Source organism: Helianthus annuus, chromosome 10, assembly GCF_002127325.2.
Source record: "Helianthus annuus cultivar XRQ/B chromosome 10, HanXRQr2.0-SUNRISE, whole genome shotgun sequence".
NCBI lineage: Eukaryota > Viridiplantae > Streptophyta > Magnoliopsida > Asterales > Asteraceae > Helianthus > Helianthus annuus.
Window position 1 is genome coordinate 153,621,812 of NC_035442.2, and position 13,686 is coordinate 153,635,497.

The 13,686-nt window shown below is 38.3% G+C and overlaps 2 protein-coding genes across 2 annotated transcripts; both read left to right on the forward strand.

Annotated features, from left to right (window-relative positions):
• The first annotated feature begins 663 nt into the window (after positions 1–663).
• Positions 664–5,919, forward strand: LOC110886064 (cyclase-associated protein 1). Its single transcript, XM_022133825.2, has 10 exons — positions 664–1,060; positions 2,633–2,801; positions 2,889–2,953; positions 4,054–4,360; positions 4,451–4,598; positions 4,691–4,800; positions 4,862–4,917; positions 5,015–5,071; positions 5,158–5,301; positions 5,562–5,919. The coding sequence occupies exons 1-10, from the start codon at positions 788–790 to the stop codon at positions 5,646–5,648; spliced, it is 1,416 nt and encodes a 471-aa protein (XP_021989517.1). The 5' UTR covers positions 664–787; the 3' UTR covers positions 5,649–5,919.
• A 1,319-nt stretch (positions 5,920–7,238) lies between these two features.
• Positions 7,239–9,013, forward strand: LOC110882908 (acylsugar acyltransferase 3). The gene has a single exon (XM_022130798.2). It carries the CDS (start codon positions 7,441–7,443, stop codon positions 8,782–8,784), a length of 1,344 nt encoding a protein of 447 aa, XP_021986490.1. The 5' UTR covers positions 7,239–7,440; the 3' UTR covers positions 8,785–9,013.
• The last annotated feature ends 4,673 nt before the right edge of the window (positions 9,014–13,686 follow it).

Here is a 13,686-nt window from a genome sequence, read left to right on the forward strand (position 1 = left end):
CTGCCGTCTTAAAATTTGTGGTGGAAATTACTATTATATCCAAGAAAATTTTTTATATAGATGTATAGATTAATGCATATATATTATGGTTAATAAAATATATGGTGTACATAAAATGTACGTATTAATATATTGTAACAATAAAAAATTATCTTGTATGCATGACATATTAGTTGTAGTTGTGTTGGGGACAAACTCATCCTCTACAAATGTCCAATCTGCTAGCTCTCATGTAGCCCTAAGACACGAGCAATTCTTTCCATGGGAAAGATGGGTCTGAATCCTTTTAGTCGCTTAAACAACCAACGAAACTATTTTTTATGTAATTCGGGTTAATCGGGTTAACCCGATTAACATTTTTAACTCAATCACCGACCCAAATACTATTTTCAGGTTTCGGGTTCCATCTTATTCGGGTTAGAGTTAATCAGGTAACACCATAACCAGGTTCGTGTTAATTGTACTCGGGTCAGTTTTTAGGTTTATGTTAAAAAAACACCCCAACATGAGACCTCTTCTTTAAATGCAGGTGCCATGCGAGATTATGTAAACCTCGGGGGGGTTTTGTTGCAACTTTCTCCAACTTTTACTCCATATATGAAAATATGAAAAAGAGTTGAAAAAACAAGAAAAAAACATGAAACCAAACGCACTCTTTGCCTTTCGGCGTTTAAAAGACAACCAGATAGATAGGTCACAACTCAAATGCCAGTTACACCAGATCTGCTTTATATGCTCAAATTCTAGAGAGAGAGAGAGAAACCTTGTGTGAAGACAGAGAGTTCAAATGGAAGAAGAACTGATACAGCGGCTGGAGTCGGCCGTAGCACGACTGGAGTCACTTTCCATTGGGTCGCAGTCACGAGACACCGACCTTGATGCGGTTGCCGCATCGACGGATCCATCGATCATCGCATTTGAAGAGTTTTTGAATGAATACGTGGGTAAGGTTTCGAGTGCTGCTGCTAAGATTGGAGGACAAGTTGAGGAAGCTACTAGTGTTCTAAATGATGCGTTTTGTGTTCAGAAGGAGCTTCTTGTTAACATCAAGCAAACTAAGGTTTGTTTTATGTTTTAACCTATTCTTCATTTGAATTTTTTATCAGCGTGTTTAATTAGGTGCCTTTTTGTTTGATTCATTTCATTTTTGCTATATGCTGCTTACTATTTATGTTTGTGGTTGGGTGTTGATATGAATTTTATTTGATTTCTGTCACCAATTAAATGACGCTGGTAATGAAAATTGAACAATTTGAGCATATTTGAGTGGTCCAAGTTCCGAGAATGAAAGGTGGCATATGCCTCTACCAATGGGCTAGCCTCACATTCAGAGAATGATTATAAGACCATGTGTAGTGGTTAGGGTGAACGGTGTGGTGAAGGTTTACCGTCGGTAAACTCCTTTACCGATAGTGAAGACCACTGCCAGCCCCTTTACCGATCTTGATCTTACCGATTTGTTGTTCCATTCGGTGAAGGTTTACCGATGGGAAAGAGTGAGGGAAGGGTGTGTGGTGGGGTCCATTCATTCTCAACCGATCACACATTTTTCCCTTTTTTCTAAAAAAAATAGTTTACCTAAACCTCATTAGATAAACCACCGCCAACGTTTTTGAGCATTAGGTAAATATTTTAGGTGAATTGACATGGCACTATGTGATTGGGTGAATTGGGAGTTTACCTAATACCATTAGGTAACCACTCCCTTCACCCTTAACACCCCACCCTTGGGCGTTTTGCGCCATGTGGCAGCCCAGTCAGCAATGGGGCATTATGGGGCGTTCTCTAAAATGGGTGTAGTGGGGATCTGGGCATTGTGGGGCATTATGTTTGTAATAAAATTAAATAAAAAAAACATCAAAAAAATCTGATTGGTTTTACAAAAAGGAAAATGAAGGTGATTGGACACAAGAAAAGGGGCTGGGCGTGGCAAAAACAACGCCAAACAGCCAAAATTCAAAAAAAAAAAAAAAAAAAAAACGCCCCCGGGGGCCGTGGCGGGGCGTGTTTGGGCGTTATTGGGTATAAAAACGCCCCCAATTTTAATGACTACGCACGGTTTAATATCTGATCTTTTGTGCCACCAGTATTGTCTGTATTTCCCCTATGGATTGCCCATCAAAGAACTCGCGGATTTGTATTTGGTTGCCCCAATGGAGACTTTATAATTATAACGATACGTGGAAGATAACATGACACATTGTAACACCCTAGGCAAATCCCACATCGGCCATATGAACAGGATAAATTCTTGGTTCATAAGGAATGCCTTGCCTCTTAAATCAACCACGCGTTCTGGGCGCATAGGTTGTGGAGCAAATGAAAACTCCACAGTTAAGCGTGCTAGTCAGGTGAGAGTAGTATTTGGATGGGTGACGTCTTGGGAAGTCTCAACCAGCGCAAACAAAAACAAATCCATGAGTTGGATGGGCAACCCATCAGGGGTAAAGCGGACAATATATTTATTGGTAGTATGAGAGGCCGGAGATGTACGATTGATCATTTACATGTTGTTTAGTTGTTTAACCAAGGAGTCTTGAGATGAAGGTTAATCGATGTGTGGTTCAATGCTATAGTTATTTGATATTTTCCGGGTGTTAGGATGCTGATTTTTTTTTTTTTTCTGATGCAGAAACCTGACATGGTAGGATTGGGTGAATTTTTGAAGCCATTAAATGAAAATCTGATGAAAGCAATCAGTATGACCGAAGGAAGGCGGTCTGATTTCTTCAACCACTTAAAAGCTGTTTCCGAGAGTCTAACAGCACTAGCATGGATTGCATATGCGGGAAAAGATTGTGGTGAGAAGTCTTCTTCATACTCTGTGTTTTAACAAAGCCCGTATCGATCTTGCATCTGGGTACTTATTGCCAATGTAATATCCGCAGGAATGAGCATGCCTATTGCACATGTGGAAGAATCTTGGCAGGCTGCTGAATTCTACAACAATAAGGTAATATAGTCTCTTTTTTAAGTTTATAAATGTATAGTTGTTTTTCGTTGTAGAATCATGCGCCAATGGAAACCGTGTTATATTCGTGTGTTCGTTATTAATTTTGCATTTGTCTTGCAATTGTTTGTGTGCTTATTATGGGTGGGTGTTTGTTTGGTCAGATTGCCTAATAAGTTATTATCTTCTCTGTTGTACCAAACCAAGTGTTCGAGTTTAGATGTCTTTTAGACGTTAGGTGTTAGCATCAAGTCAAGAGGAATCGTGTGTTTGTTATTAATATAGTCTCTGATAGTTGTCGAAAGGACCTGATCCCCACCGCGATGGCGAGAGTCTAAGAGCACCACATCTCAGCTTGGTCTTGCTTGGTATATTAGGTTGGCTATACAATCTTAGGAAAAAATCATCAACCGTAATCCGACTATAATATAAACAACTCTATGTAATTGTAAACCTTGTACCGAGATCAAAACAAATAAATGTCTATCTACTTAGCCCGTGGACGTAACCTATTCACAGACATTGTGTGGACCACATTTCGTTCATGTGTTCTTTATTATTCTTGAACTTTTGCAGTTGTTCGGGCGTGCGTACCCACCCACCCAAAGCCTAAATTGCCAATGATCTCTAGATCAAGTGGTGGAAGGCTTGCATTTCTCTTGAGAGATGCAGGTTCGACTCCCACTTGGTGCAGAGTGAGGCACTAGTGGGCAATGATAGGAGACCCAGGGAAACTTGGGTTGGATCCTTGAGCCAAATGGGTTTTACTGGTAATTTCACCGTCGTGCCTACGGGCGGGTGGTTACTGGTTTTTCCCCAGAATTTGTGGTGGACTCGGGTTACTCTCGGATTGATTCTGTTGGCCGTTCAAAAAAAAAAAAAAAAAAAAAACCAACCGGAACCAAACCGTTAGCAATGTCGGTTTGGTTTTTATCTTTCAACGGTTCGGTTTCGGTTTTGGTTTTCGATTATAAAAAAGCGTTATTGACAATTAGGCTTACGGTTTGACCAAAAACCGTTCAAACCGGACTGTGAACACCCCTATTGGAAGTTGTGATGCTATCAAGTTACAATTGCTAATAGATTGAAGTTGGCGATTTTAGGTCCTTGTAGAATATAGAAATAAAGATTCAAATCATGTGGAGTGGGCAAGAGCTCTAAAAGAACTTTATATACCTGGATTAAGAAATTACGTGAAGAGCCACTATCCGTTGGGGCCCGTATGGAGTGCCACAGGATCTACTGTCTCCGCACCCACAAAAGCTCCGGCACCACCAAAAGCTCCCGCACCTCCACCCCCTCCACCTGCCTCACTCTTCACTCCAGAGTCTTCTCAGCCGTCTTCATCGCGCCCGAAGGAGGGAATGGCGGCTGTATTTCAAGAAATTAGTTCAAAGCCAGTTACCGCCGGTAACTTATCCTTCTTATTTCCCTTTTTTCCATATATTCTCTCTGTTACTATCTTAATTTGTTTATTGACTTTGTTTTCTATGTTTCTAGGATTAAGAAGAGTTACAGATGATATGAAGACCAAGAACCGTGCAGATAGAGCGGGCTTTGTCAGTGCTGGTGAAAAAGAAGTCCGTGCAAGTGTGCCATCTGTTTCTAAAGTTGGACCTCCAAAGTTTGAGCTTCAAATGGGTCGCAAGTGAGTAGGCTTTTTGTCATAATTGACACAAGACATTTGCAAATATGGTTGTTAATTAATAGAGGCGCGTACTCTTTTCGTACGGTTTACAGATGGGTTGTCGAGAATCAAATCGGGAAGAAGGATTTGTTGATTAATCAATGTGATTCAAAGCAAACAGTCTACATTTTTGGATGCAAAGATTCTGTTTTACAAATCAAAGGTACCGTGTTGCGTTTTCTTAATTTCTTTTCCTGCTACTAGTTTCTGACCTTGTCTTGCAGGTAAAGTTAATAACATAACTGTTGACAAATGCACAAAAGTGGGCGTTGTATTCACGGTCAGTTACAATTACAAAACTGTGATTCGGTACATTACAAGCGTAATATGGTTGTCGACTGAAAAGATTAACGCTGACTTTTAAATTCCGAAAACAGGACGTTGTTGCGGCTTGTGAAATTGTTAACTGCAACAGTGTCGAGGTGCAATGCCAGGTATGTAATTTAATCGTGATGTGCTTTATTTAATTCATGAAATGCGTTGTTACTGCTAACTTTGTTTTCCATGTGGACAATTGCAGGGTACAGCTCCTACCATTTCTGTGGACAACTCAGCAGGTTGCCAGCTGTACTTGAGCAAAGATTCTCTAGAGGCTTCTATTACAACTGCGAAGTCGAGTGAAATTAACGTACTGGTGCCTGCCTCCGGCCCCGATAATGATTTGGTATGCATACTTTTTTACATTTTGATCATATATACACACAAACATAGATAGATGATTTGAGTTACGGTTGACCAAAGTTTGTCAACAGTTGACCCCCTAGGCCGAAATATAGGATTTGAATTACAGTTGACCAAGGTTTGTCAACTTCCTAATTCCCAACTCTGATGACTTCGAGTTAGGAAGAGCCGAGAGAGTTAATATAGCCAACCAGCCCTCTTCATAATATATCTGATTTTGGACTAAATGTTTTCTGGTTGCAGGTGGAGCATGCTTTGCCACAGCAGTACATTCATAGTTACATGAATGGACAGTTTGTTACAACCCCCGTCTCTCACTCGGGAGGGTAACTAACGGGTACCAATTATCATCATTGTCGTGGTCGTGTTTGTTTGAATATTTGATGGTGTTGTTATATATCTGCATGTATTTAGCAGGGTTTGTTGCTTGTGATTGAAGGGTGCTTCAAGTTTTGGTTTTGGGTTGGGGGTTCATTTCTTTAAGAAACATTGAATTTCTTTATATATTGTTATAGGCTTTTTATCTTTTCTTTTATGTTTTCCCATAATTGGATTAATATTGAAAACTTTGGTATGACTTTATCAAGGCATGTCCTAAGAATTTGATGTCTTATTTAAAAGGTCATTTGAATTAAGTATCTACATGCTATAACTCCTTACAAACCCAAATTATAAAGCAAGACTTTTAAGTCACGTGTAATGATACCGCGCATACCATTTAAAAAAAGTCTTATCAATACGAGTTATGTGTAATGATACCGCGCATACCATTTATAGGTAGTGATTTTTAGTGTTATTATAGGAATAAAAATAAGAGATTGAATGTCAATGCTCTACTATATTAAAGTGATATATTAAACATAAGAACTTTTGCATCTAATATAGTGATATTAAAACATTCATAATCAATATTCCGCGTTAACATGTGAGCTAGCATCTAGTGGCTAACTAGATTTAATTTGCAATTAAACCACTTAATAAGAAGTTAAGTGTGATAAAAATATGTATTTTTACCTTTTTAGTGATCTTAAAATGCACGTCAACCCAATGTTTTAAATTCCCGTATGAACCGGCTGGTTATACCGGTTAAACTAGACACGGACCTGGTATAACAATGGCCGGCAAAACTCGAACATGATATGTCTTATGTACCGGTGGTAAATCCGGTCTTACCGATTCAAATTTTTAAACCGGTTTGCATTATCCTAAAATTTGATTTTCTAACTTTAATAAATACAATATATCAAGGTTATACTACTTTCCATATTTTTAGTAATTAACCTAGTGTCTTCCATTATAATATTCAATATTTCAATTGTTGTTGAAAGTGTTACCCATCTCGTTTAATGTAATATTGTTTATAAGTAATAAAAATCCTCTTAAAATGCTTAATATGTTACAAGAAAATAGTTTTTTAGATAAACCATGATCAGTTACATAAATCGTAATTGAGATTGGATTGTTTTTTTGTTTTTTAAGATAAATTTGTATTTTATGGAATTATAGGGTTAACTAGTAATCCAGATGAATCGCTCGGCTCAACCGATTAAAATATTTCAGAGCTCAAACCGATATAATTTAAACCACTTTTTAAATCATAATTCCACCAAAACCTTCTAATCTATGCTTGCACCCTCTTCCTCCACTTTTCTTTAATCTTGTACCCCACCTATGTTTTCTCTCTCTTCATTTTTTCACATCCATTCATATGTTTCTCTCCTCCCATAGAGGTCCACATATCGAACACCCCAAATAAATTGTTGGTGAGAAGACTTGCACATTTTGACTTTGACATTAAATCGTGTCTGTAGATTTCGGATAAGAATAAAAAAAAAGTAGTTTTAAAACATAAAACTCTTCACAAATGAACAAAAAACAGAATTTGAAGGTTAACATGAGTAAAACGGTAAGACTGCTATGGAAAGAAAAACATACGGTAGCAACAACGTACTTAAAGCTGTACGCATCTACGTCAAACTACATAACCCCAATCCATCCATTTTTTTATTACTATTAACAAAAGAATATTATTTTGCACTTCTGTTATCTACATTTGATCCGTAATAGTTAGTTATATATATGTGACACTACATGCCTATAACATATTGTAAACAACAACAATATGACGACCTTCCAAAGAATAGGAAGAAGGCAACTTCACACAATCATCTCTCGAGAAACGATCAGGCCCTGGTCTCCGACCCCTTCTCATCTCCAAACTTTTAATCTATCTCCGATTGATCAATTCGCCATGAAAACATATCTGCCCTTCATTTTCTTCTACCCGAAAAACGCCAATTGCACTCTTACTCCCGACGACAAAGCCAGGGTGCTCAAAACATCATTGTCACACACGCTCACACAATATTATCCCTTTGCCGGCAGGATGACCACACCCATAACACCTTACGTTAATTGCAACGACCATGGAGTCGAGTTTCTTGAAGCCCGAACCAACACGAACCTCAGCACGTTCCTAACTCGTAGGGAACAGGATGAAACCCTTTACCAACTTTTTGCTAATGATCTGGCTTCTTACAATTCTCCTCGTAACACGAGTCTTGTAGGGGTTCAACTCAATCATTTCGCGTGTGGTGGGGTGGGGTTGGCGGTTTCTATGTCGCACATCGTTAGTGATGGATCGACACTAGGTTCCTTCCTTAGTCATTGGGCTGCAACGGCCCGTTTTGATTTGAGTGACCACAAACAGGTGCAGCCCTTTAACCCTGTGTTCCTTCACTCCCCGCCTACCGACTCTAACACTGTTCATTCCAAAGCTCGAGCTCTTGATATCGATCACACCAATTTGGCGTCAAGGAAATTCGTGTTCACAAACTCAAAATTAATCGACCTTAAGAACAAGGTCGTGTGTGAGGCAGGCGGGTCTATAAACAACCCTTCACGGGTCGAAGTATTGACATCTCTACTTTACAAAACTGCGGTGGCAGCAGCCACCGCAAAACGGGGCAACTTTAAACCGTCATATTTGTTCATGATGGTTAATGCACGTGACAAATTTTTGCAAAAGCTGCCCCCAACCACTTTTGGGAATTTTGTGTCAGTTATGTTGGTACGGACCATGCATACAAGTGAAACATCATTAAGTGATGCGGTTGCGGAGATGAAAAAACAAAAGTTACAACTTGAAGAAATACAAAGTGTGCAACACTTGGCTGAAAATTTAAATTCGATGCGATCGAAATTGAGCAATCGAAATTTGGAGAACGCTGCGGACGGGTTACACTGGTGTTCGAGCTTGTGCGGGTTTCCTATAAACAAACTCGACTTCGGGTGGGGAAAGCCGGTGGGTACGACTCCTGCACTTAGATCGTTACATAGAAATGGTTTTTTGTTGATAGATACACCGGATGGTGATGGAATTGAGGCGTGGGTGTTGTTGGATAAAGAACGCATGGAGATATTCGAGAATGACAAGGAGTTGCTTTCATTTTGCAATATTATCTAGATTTGATTGTACTTTTGTTTATGTAAGAAAGGAGTTTTGTATTTTTGGTTGTACGATTGCACTTGTTTGATTACTAATAGAAACGGAACAAGATCCTAAAGGTCATGTTGGATTATTCAAATAAAATAGGATATAAAAATACATTCGTAAAAATTTATGGATACAATTGTTTTTCTATGTGTTGTTATACATCACGGTCTATTTATAAGTGTCTATTGAACGGATACATGGAAAATATAATATCCGGCGGTCTAGTGTAATTTCGACAAAAGTGATAAGAGAGTTCAAATACTTTCAAACCAAAGTTAGATGGTATTTAGTTATGATAAGTACTAGTTATGTTATAAAAGTGTTACTAATGTAGACATTTATGTAGAAGCAGTTACATTTCTGTTTATTAGAGCTCACGGGGTGGTCCCGTGATAGTATAACGTGAATGTTTATAACGCGTTTTCTTCGACCGCCGGTACAAACTAAAACGCGTTATACATTAACGCAATCCGGTTTTCGTTATCTCCATCACGCGTTAATGTTTTGTTTTGTGAGGGTATTTGTTGGTCGGGGGAAATTGTTGGGTGTGGTGATGAGTGATGACCACCCCCACTAAAAAAGGTTGTGAGTGATGGAAAAATGGTCGATGACATGGCGAAACTTGATTGGTGCTTGTGAGTGATAAATTCTATCACTAGTGAACCACCCCCCTCCCCTTACACCTAAATACTATTTAATATTTCTCTTGTAAGGCTAAAGGGTGTGAGGGTCATGGTTGGGACATGATTGTCACATATGAACATGAATGGAAGGCTACAACACCCCCTTGCATGATCTACCATGGTTTGCATGGATTAAACCATGACAACCATGGTTATCCTTTCCATTTTTCAAGCAATTCTTTACTTTTTTTCTTTAGACAAAGATAAATTAAAATAAATAAGGGGATAATGGTTTGAGTCATGACCACACCCTTAGGGTATTGGTATTGGATGCTGGATTAAAGGTGGGTGACATGGCACTGACGTGTAGGGTCATAGTGGTCATGACAACACCCTATAACCTAAGGATTTTTACTGACGCCACTTTTATGAAAGACAAGCGTAATAATGATTAACTCTTAGTACTTTACAAATGTGTGGAGGGATGTGTGTGTGTATATATATATGAACTAATTTACTCAACAATACTACAAGTTTAGAGAAATTACAAAAGATTACAAAGGAATATGAAAACTACAAAGTTGATATGTTGATATCCCCCTTCAAGCGAGATAGTGGCAAGTCGAGGGAGAAGCAATCGAAAAAGTATTTGAATTATTGGTAAGGCAGATTCTTGGTGAAGATGTCAATCACCTGGAGCTTTGTTGAAATGAACTTGTTGTATAGTTTTCTGGAGGTAACGAGTTCCTGAACAGAGTGATAATCAAGGCCAATGTGTTTGGCCCATTTGTGTGAAACGGGGTTTCGAGCGAGAAAAAGAGCAATGCAGTTATTACAAAGGATAGTTGGCCAATCAGGTAAAAGTTGAGTTACCCAAAAGGTCAATGTGTTTGGCCCATTGTGTGAAACATGAAACTCACATAAAAGTTGAGTTACCCAAATAATTTCAGCAACATTATTTGTCATTGCCCGATACTCAAATTCACAACTGGAACTAGAGATGGTTGGCTGCTTCTTTGCACTCCAAGAGACAAGATTCCCCCCCCCCCTAAAAGATTGAATAACCATATATAGAGCGCCAAGTCTCAAGGCAACGTGCACAATCGAATCGAAATAACCAAGTAGGGATGAGTGGGTAGGTTTGCAGAAGTTGGGCCCAAATGTTAAAGTCCCTTTAATATATGACATGATACATTTAACTTCCTGGAAATGCAACATCATTGGAGTATGTAGGAATTGAGCTACTTGTTGACAGCATAGGAGATGCCTGGGTAGTTATGGTGAGATATTGAAGAGCACTAATGATGCGTGGTTGGAAGCACATTGTTTATATGTATATTTGTATAGGTCTTAGTTAGTTTTATTGTGTTTTTGTAAGTATTTAGCTGGTACTTAATGTGAATGTGTTTTGCAGGTGTTTGTGTGAAAAGAGATTAAAAATGAGCACAAATGGAAAAGATTAATGAAGTATAACTGAAAAGTGGAGAATATTATATGATAGAGGATAGGATTACAAAGGAAATGGAGTTGAAACGAGAACGTCACGAATGAAACAAGAAATCTGGAAAATCTACCGCAGCGCGTGTTGCGAGGGAACCTCCTCCCTCTGTCACGACATGCGAGAGGCCGCCATATCGCCAAAAAAAGGCTCAATGATCAGTATTACCCTACTAGAACCCTACCAAACGAATTATTCATCATTCCAAACGAACTAGTGCTCCAAAAAGGTGATTTACAGCTCGAAAACTCTTTTTGTAACACCTCGTAAAATCACGTCCAATGATGTATTGACACGTGTAATAAACCCTAATAAAGTCCAATGTTGAATTTAAGGGACTAATTTTTTGAAAAATCGAAAACTTTGATAATAAAAGGACTGGAAGTGTTAGCATACCTAAAATAAGTTTCCAAATAACCTCTCACGATGTTTATATTCACAAATGTGCCACTTGATGAATAAGTGTAGTCGTTTGCGTAATTAATTGAAAGTTTGCGCAATAAAGGGGTTAAAAGCGTCAACATGTTAATTCTTACCTCTGAGTGACCTTCTAACAAACCGGGAGCTTAATAATATTTAATTATACTCTCGGGAATGCCAAATAATGGCCATCTAAGGTTTTTATGCCTATAAGTAAAGTTACGCGCAACTTTGCAAGTTAGAGGGGCTAAAAGTGTCAGTATGTTTAATTATACCTCTGAATGACCTTTTAGCGAATCCGAAGCATCGTGATGTTTAATAATACTTTCAATAATGTCTAATATGGATTAGATGAGGCTTCAATGCTATTAAATGATGAGATGCGCAAGTTTGCGCAATAGAGGGACCTAAAGCGTCAACTTTTGAATCTATGCCTTTCGGTGACCATCTAAGTGAACGAGAGCGTATTAATATTTAAGTATATGCTTGGTAAGGATAAATATGGGTCATGGAAGGCTTGAATAACATTAAAAGGCATTTCGCGCTACTTTGCGCAATTTAAGGACTATTTGCGTCAAACTGTAAAAGTATGTCGATTCGTATGGTAACGGACCTTCCGGAAAGTGTCCATGAGTTAAACATGCCCTAATTATCATTTCTATAGCTTATATATAGGCTTAGAGGTGTTTGGTGCGCAAAAATAAACTTTAAGGTCATGCAGGGACTAAAAGTGTCAAAAAGTGCACAAGTTTGCATTTTCGCGCATATCTCACAATCTGAATATCTCCGGACACCCAAAAATTTATGTAAGCACTAAAATATTTTATTTTAGTGATCGCCATGATAAAATTTCATTCGTCGCTTAATTTGGACCGTTTTTCGCGTCCGTTCGTGTTCCGTCGTAATTAGACGAACAACGTGACCGTACGGCCAAACGGACCGACATCCGACATGTTTTTGAACATGTTTAATGTCCCATATGTTGAGGCGTCATTGTGGAGCCTTGAAGATGGCTTAACGGACTTTAAACGTGTTAGAAATGGCATTTAACATGTACAGGGACTGAAACTGTAATTCAGCAAACTGTTCCTGATCTTAACAGCCCTCAGAAGTTGTTTTAGACCTGTAACCATCTGATTCAGAGGTCAGAGGGACTAAATATGTCTTTTATAAGATGTACGGGTTTATAAAGGGCTGTTATATGCAGTTATGTACTTGCAGGGACTGAAACAGCCACTTCTGGAAGTTGTTTTGCTGAACTGGGCTGCTAGAAACAGCTGGTAACAGCCTGTTAGTAGCTGGTTGTTGTCCTAACTGTTTTCCATACTCACAAACTTGAATCTAGGGGCTGCACTTTGTATTGAAAAACCACTTAACACCTGGCCTAATCTGATTACATGTCCCCGACACTTGTCGTGATCATACGATGTCCCGAAAAGTATAAATAGGTGATGAGTTCACTTGATACTTCACTTGCATTCTAAATTCTGAAGCTCTCTGATCAACCTCAGGCTTTCTAATGATCCATAATCGTAATTAGGACTCTTGTAAGTATTCCTAACCCTCTCTAATTCGTTCTAGCTTAGTTATTTAATCAAAAGTCAAACCATCGTGATTTAAGTTTGACTTTGAGATTAAACGAAAATTGCTTAGTCATTTCTCGAATTGAAAGTACCTACAAGTAGGTATTTATGTGGGTAACAAACCCTTAAAAGGGTATTTTCAGATTCCCACTCTATCAATGCTAATTGTCGAGTCAAAACATACTTTAAAAAGTCAACAGAATGATTATTTGCAAGTTTAAGCATAATTAGCAATATAGGGTACATGCAACCTATTTGATCATTAAAATAACACGGTAATTAATGTAAGAACATGTCTCAACATGCTCAACTCGACAATTTTCAGTTTAAACCCGAATCGGACCCGAAAGTCGCATATTTTGACTTTTGCTTTGACTATCAGTTCTGATCCGTTTATGCATGTTTGAGATCTGCCTTAGAGCTTATTTTGGACCAAGTTCCATATAAGTATAACTCTCTGAGATTTTACAACTTGGTTCAATGCTTGTCCGATTCATATGCATGTTTCCGACTTATGCTTAAACGTTGACTATTATGCCCTTTTGACTATAAAACGTGATTTTTGAAAAAGTGAAAGAGTAGAAACATTTGTTACTGATTTATAAACTTGCACCTAAAATTTGATATCAGTTTGAGGTCTAGATTAAGAGTTATGCTCATTATCGTAATTTGAAAGCTTTATGTTAAGTAAACGGCGTAATTAGCGTATAACCTATTTAAACCCACTTTTTGATATCAAACTTTTTAC